A 7033-nucleotide genomic window follows, 5' to 3' on the forward strand; every position below is an offset into this window, starting at 1 on the left:
TGATAAGGGGATTTTTTTTTTTTAATGTGAAATTTGAAAAGGTTTTAGGCTACCAGACAATTGCAGAGTTGAAGGAAAGAAAAACCTTTGAAGTGAAGGGAAGCAAGGTGTGCCTGGTTTCAGGAATGTAAGCAGAATGTGTTTTGGTTTATTTTAATGAGTTTGATTTCTAAACTGAACTTATTTCTCTGATGTAGACTGTTTAGATTTAGTACAGTATTGTGCTTTTCTATAGAGGTTTTAATGTAACTGTACCCTAATTTAATAAATTGATCTTCTTTATTAAAAATAAAACTGTATTGCAAGCATAAATAGAATAACCTGCTTCTGTGGGATGTATTGAGTCTGAGAGAGTAAGAGTTGTTCTCAGTGGTCTGTGTCTAACTTCTGTTCAGGTAAATGCTGCTAGCTATCTTCAAGTGCTGTGTCTGGCTGAGAATCTACGAACGGATGTGAAGGACTTGGCTGCTCTGTTAACCACAAATAACTGTGATATCAGACAGAGTGTTCTCTACTTACAATTCTGGGTTAGAAGTGGAGGTGGATGCTTGAAAGACAAATGTTTGGCACATTGTGGTAGGTTGAGTTAATTTAATTTTTTAAAAATCCATCTAAATATTAATTTCATTAAACCAAAACACTCTTAGACATGTAGGAGTAGGTAGTAACTCTCTGTGAGACTCCTGAATGTTTGGGTAGGGTTTGGGGCTTTGGTTTTTTCCGCTACTTCAATGCCTTGTATGTGTGCATAAGGAACTAAGAGTTTGGTGATTTTTTTTTTTATTTTTTAATTGTTACATCTGTTTATTAGCCATTATGGTACTTAGTTATCTCCCCTTCCTCTTCTGAACAGCAAAATTGGGCAGAGCAGGGAGCCAGTAGTAGTTTCCCTTCAACTCAGAGTTTGCAGTTCTTTATCCATTTATCTGAGTTACAGGCAATTCATCTAGAAGAAGCAGAACTGAAAAAGGAATAAAAATGGACAGCTAGCAAGCAGGCAGCAAGGGTAAGAACTTGGTGCCAAAGAACAGAAGAGGAGTATCCTCAGCAGGTGGTGGGGTGTGAGACAGTGTGAGTGAGGACAGAGACCACTTCAAAAGGTTCCTCACAAAGCAGGGAGAGCAGGCAGGTTGACAATGCTGCAATGAATGAAAGGGGATGGTGAGCAGCAAGGGGATGACTAATTTCTGTGGCTACATTTGTTCAGAACTGCAGCAAGAGGTGACAGTTCATTGTTTCTTTTCAAGTAAAGCATGTTATCTTTGTGCAGGAGGAGAGGAGACTGATCAAGCAGACCAGGCCATTCATTTTGAAAAGACTGCTGATTCCAAGGTTGAGTCTTCTCAAGCTGATGCACGTCTTCAGGAGTTTCCAAAATGTGATACAGGCTGTGTAGAGACATTGCTTGGCCTTAAGAATATCCTGCTGCCTTCAGAGGATTTGTTTACATTTATTAAGGTATTTTTGTAGTTGACTAGCTAACACTTTGAACGATTGCCAGATAATTGAGCGTAATCATCACTCTGAATAGCATCTTCTTAGAAGCAAATCCCTTTGAAAAGGTTTGTTGTAGAAATTAAGGGCTTCTGTTGTTAAGCAAAATCTGAACTGAGGCAGTGCCCTGCAAGTAAACACAAAGTCAGGAGTGTAATGTTTTCTGTAATAAGGTCTTTTTTTAGTTTTTTTTAAAGTATTAATTTTTTTCACAATTATGACTTTACAGCACAAAATCACAACAGTGGAGAAATGGAACAAATTGATGCAGCTTCTCACAGAATTCCAGATGAAGAAAGTGGATTTTATATATAGTAATCTTGAACAACTTCTTCCCTTACCAGTGCAAGTTCTTTCAAACCAGTCTGAAGCCTCTAACTCTGTACTTGAAAGGACTAACATAGTTTCTTCAAAAAACAGATCTACTAACAGTTATTCTTGTGGAAGAAGTAACCCTGGAAAAAAGTCTAAAAAGACAAAGAACCAGAAAAGGCTTGCTCTATTGGATGACAGTGACTTATTTGATGCTGGACTGAACTATTCAGCTGAGTTCCTAACTTTGCCATCAGATAGTCCTACATCATGTGCTGAAGTGAATAAAGAGGAATCAAAAATGTTGATGAGTAAAGAAGAAAAAGAAATTAAAACTAAAAGCTCAGCAAATGAGGAAAGGTCTGCTCTTGTTTTTCAGTGTCTGAATTCACTGACTGAATTTGTTGAGAACATGTCTTTCTTGGATTGCTGTGTAAACATGAACACCAAGGAACCACTGGAGTTTTCTGAAGATGAAGGATTTAGCTGGACAAATGGCAAAATCAGAAATGGTCTTAGTGATGAATTCAGTATAGAAAATACTGATTGGTGGAGTTCCCAGAGCTGTAGTGAAATAAAGGCAGCGATAGAAGCACTCAGTTTTAACAAATGTTCTGTTAATATTTCACAAAACTTGGAATCCTCTTTAAGTACCAGTAAAACAGCTGGCAATGATCAACTGGAGGGACTTACTTTGCATATTTCAGACACAAGAAATAACGTGTCCTTCAGTCAGTCGGCTGACTCAAGGTAAGACTTGGCTAATCTATCTGGAACATGATGCAGTTGTGTGTCAGAAGGTGTCACAGGATGTAGGACTGTTGCAGATAGCTACATGTACGCCTTTGTACCGACATGGGCTTGGTCAGAGTGCCTCAAAACACTGCAGTATGTTGTTTGCTTTGCTGCTGTAAACAACTGCTTGGCAGTGTCTGCAAAAAGTGACTCTTCATGTTTGACCGGCCTGGCTCTAACATTGTTCAGGAATGGTGGCCTTAATCTAGGCTATTTACTTTTTAAAAGAACAGGCAAACACCACCACCCCCCCTAAAAGAATAAAAACCTAAAGGACTGGCTTTTGTAAGACAGACAAATGGACTGAAATGAATTCTGCAAACACTAGATATGCAAATTTTTCTTCCAGTCATATTGAGCTATATTAAGTGCAGAGGTGTTGCTTGGTGAAGACCGAACAAAATTCAGAGCAAAATTATTGTGATTATTTTTGTAGTAACTTACACTAACAAAGAAGAACCTAGAACTTATGAAAAAGAATACACTGCAGCTAGCAGGTGTGCATATGAAGGATTTAAGAAAGAATTAAGTGGGAGTGTTGATTGGCTTGAGGGCAGGAAGGCTCTACAGAGGGATCTGGACAGGCTAGAGCAAGGGGCTCAGGTCAGTTGGATGAGGTTTAACAAGGCCAAGTGCCTGGTCCTGCACTTGGGTCACAGCCACACCAGGCAAGGCTCCAGGCTTGGGGAGGAGTGGCTGGAAAGTGCCTGGTGGAAAAGGACCTGGTGGTGTTGGGAGGATAGCAACTGAACATGAGCCAGCAGTGTGCCCAGGTGGCCAAAAAGGACAATGGCATCCTGGCCTGGATCAGAAATATATGACCAGCAGGAGTAGGGAGGTGATGGTGCCCCTGGACTCAGCACTGGTGAGACCACACCTTGAGTCCTGTGTCCAGTTTTGGGCACCACAGGAACAGAAGGACATGGAGGTGCTGGAGTGGGTCCAGAGAAGGGCAATGAGGCTGGTGAGAGGGCTGGAAAACATGCCTTAGGAAGGCTGGCTGGGGAAACTGGGGTTGTTTAGTCTAGAGAAGAAGAGACTGAGAGCTGACCTTATTGCTCTCTACAACTACCTAAATAGAGGTTGGAGTGGGGCCAGTCTTGTTCTCTTCTCCCAAATTACTGATTATAGGATGAGAGGAAATGGCCTCAAGTTGCGCCAGGGGAGGTTTTGGTTGGATATTAGGAAAATTTTTTTTTCCCTGAGAGAGTGGTGAGGCACTGGAACGGGCTGCCCAGGGAGGTGATGGAGTCACCATCCCTGGAGGGGTTCAAAAAGTGAGTAGATGTAGCACTTGAGGCTCTGGCCTAATGGATAGGGAAATGTTGGGATGGAGGTTGGACTCGGTGATCCTAGAGGGCCTTTCCAACCATAGTGATTCTATGATTTTTTTTTTTAACATAAACAGGTTGTCATACCTGAAATGGGCATAATAGGTGTCATGGTCTATAGGCAGTAGGTCTCACTTCTGTGAGAAATTCTTATTTTTCTTATTTCTGCTTCTGGTACCCAGAGGAGCAGTGTCAAAATGGATCTAAGTGTCTAACCTGTGATTGAGTTTGCCAGTCTATCTTGAGTAAGACATTGCCAGAATGTCAGAACCAGATCCAAATACCAATCCTGTGATGCTTTTTCTTTTTGAAGACCACAGATGCCTTCAGTTGTGTTGTCTGACAGATGTACTAAACCTCACATACATAACCAGCTTGTGAAGAGCTCCCCAGAGAAGACTCCATAGTTGAGCCAATGGCATTGGCCAAAGTGCCATTGCTCCTGTTTCTGTCTCTGAGGGCAGGCTTGTGGTGCTGTGTGAGCAGCACACCATCAGAAGTCACAGGCATCCACTGGGACGTAGCTTTGGACATCAGTGTGTGTAACCAAGATTTAAAGCAGTGGGTATGATTTTAAAGGAACAAAACAGGAACTGCATTTTCTTGAACAGGAAACAATAAAGGTTCATTCTCCATTTTAGCATTCTCAAAAAAGCACAGAAGAGGCTGGCAGTCATCAGAAATGTATTTTCCAGAAGTCCTCTAAACCTGGGTAATAAGCAAGCCAGCCTGCTTGAATACCTCCCCACTCTTCGCAGTATCTGCAGGTCTGAGAAGCTTAAAGAGCAAGGGAAGACTAAAAGAAGGTGAGTTTTTGTTTTCCTAAATCTTGCTGTGTTTCAGTATACAAGGTGGTTAAGAATTCTTATACTTTTCAAATAATTCTGGGCAAGAAAGTTGAGCATTTGCCTCTCTAAATAACAGAAGTATTGCCTTGCATTTGGAAATAACTTTGCCCCTTTATAGTCACTTTTACTTTTCTCTTTATAGGTTCTTGCATTACCTTGAAGGGATTCATCTCGAAATACCCAGACAAATGATAAATGGTCTGTCTTTGGACTTCCCTTAAATGGCTAACACCAGAAATGCCTTGTGCCTAATGGTGATATTCTCACCATAGTCTGATTTATTTTTTTTTTTAATTAACCACATTATTTTATTGTATATTCAGAGCCATTTGTATATTAAATTTCTATACGTATTTAAAATAATGTATATATCTGTTGTCATGATATTGCTTTCCACAGCTGAAATGTGGGTTTGTTTGGTGCTTGTCCAGTAAGTGCATTGATAATATTAAATGCACAAACTACTCAAAGGGGACTAGTTCATGCTCTCTTTTGCTGTAACTTGTGTATTGTTTAACAAGGCAGCCTTTTGCAAGGACCAATGGTGACAACTTCCACTCCTCCCTGAGAAGACCATCTCATGTTTTACTACATTAAGCTTGTTTCTTTCTGAATTCACAGTGAAATGTTCAATAACTTTGGGATGGGAGTGGGCAGGGAGAGGATGGGACAAGTCTTCTAAAGTATCAGTGACTAAAACCAACTCTTCACAGTAAGGACTGGGTGACAAAGTCTTCACAAAGCACTGTGCCTCAATGTACATAGATTTGTATACATGCATTGCATTTCATTATTTACAGCTGCCAGAGCTGCATGCTCGTCTCCTAAAAAGGTAGAGAGATGATTCCGTAGCTAAAGATGGTCTCAAAGATTAGGCAAAGATTTTGTAAATAACAGTTATTCCTTTTTTACTTTGGTTTCAGTAATATTTAACTACTTCTCTTCTTGTATATTGTGTTCTATTTTTATACTGCGTTTTGTGTTTGACAAGAATTGAGCCTGATAATTTGTGATTGAATCTGGTTTTATACGACAGATTTGTGAGACTTTGCTACAATTCTGAATACTTTTGTTTTATGAAAAGTAAGACTCTTGAAACAATGTTTTCAGTCCATAGAGATGTTGTTTAAGGGGTTTTTAACTGGAAATATTTAAACCGTGTACTTTTCCACCTTTATATTGCATAATCTCTTTCTCTTCTTCAAACTGAGAAAGATTGTTGCCAAACAGTGGTGCTCCACTTATACCTCAGTGTCTCTGTAATAATAGGGAAAGCCATTTTCCAGCACATTCTGTTCTCATGTTATATTTTTCATGTCTTAAAGGTGCTCAAGAATGAGAAATATTTGTGAAAACAGTAAATTATTATCTTCAACACGGAAGCTTAAAATAATGTTTACAGCATACCCTTCCTGTAGCCCAGAACTCCCAATTAAGAATGAAATAAAGTGGTGGCTGTTAAAATCTGAATGGATTGCACTGTTGTATCAGTGTTCTAAGCAACTCGTGTACATTTTTGTAAATTTTTGTTTTTTAAAAAGACTTAAAATAAAAGGTAAAAGTCTGTCGGTTCACTGCTTTATGAAGGCAATCTCAATCTAACTAGATCATGGTGGGGACCTATATAAATTGGAAACAGGCTCTATAAAGTAATATTATTGTAGGAGATTCACTGGTTATTCAAAAGACATAGTTGAAAGCAGTGGGAGAAAACCTTTCTGGTGGAAACCCTGGTTCTAATAACTGCCATAAGAAATTTTTTTTATGAAATCTCTAGGCTGTGGTATCCAAATGCTAAGGTGGAATTCCACTATTTCACTTCTGGGTAAGTTCCAGGTGTGCAATCACCACAAAAACAACTCAAAAATTAATCAACTTGTGATGATTTATTTGAACTCTGATAAACTAGCAACTTTGTATTTTATGCATCCAGGTATTGGCATCTTTTATAAGCTAGAAGAAAGCATGTTTCCCTGAGGGCTGGGTTGTTCTTGAGGAAGAGATCTTGGGGTTTGGTTTGTGTAAGAAAACTCAAGCTTCTCTTGTGTGCAGAAAACACCTTTTCTTCCAAAACCTCAGCTTCAGGCAGCTTGGGAATGACTGAAGATACCTGGAAAGGAAAAAGACAAACCCCGTGCCTGAGATCTGCCTCAGCAAAAGAAGTCGGTGAACTCGGAAGTCACAAAAAGCGCTGGAGTGCCACAATGAGAACGGCGCCCGGGCGCCGTGCCGGGGCGGAGCGGGCCCTGCGGC

The 7033-nt window shown here is 40.0% G+C and overlaps 1 protein-coding gene across 1 annotated transcript; it reads left to right on the top strand.

Annotated features, from left to right (window-relative positions):
• Positions 1-395: 395 nt before the first annotated feature.
• LOC103771434 (ATPase family AAA domain-containing protein 5-like) lies at positions 396-5001 on the top strand (the record flags this gene model as incomplete). The annotated part of the gene is made up of 5 exons (XM_008938732.1): positions 396-576; positions 1271-1458; positions 1724-2556; positions 4574-4738; positions 4923-5001. Coding segments are annotated over 5 exons (1446 nt in total), but the record flags the coding sequence as incomplete, so codon positions are not given.
• Between the last annotated feature and the right edge of the window lie 2032 nt (positions 5002-7033).

The sequence above is a fragment of the Merops nubicus genome, unplaced genomic scaffold (genome assembly GCF_000691845.1).
Source record: "Merops nubicus isolate BGI_N331 unplaced genomic scaffold, ASM69184v1 scaffold11444, whole genome shotgun sequence".
In the NCBI taxonomy this organism is placed as follows: Eukaryota; Metazoa; Chordata; class Aves; order Coraciiformes; family Meropidae; genus Merops; species Merops nubicus.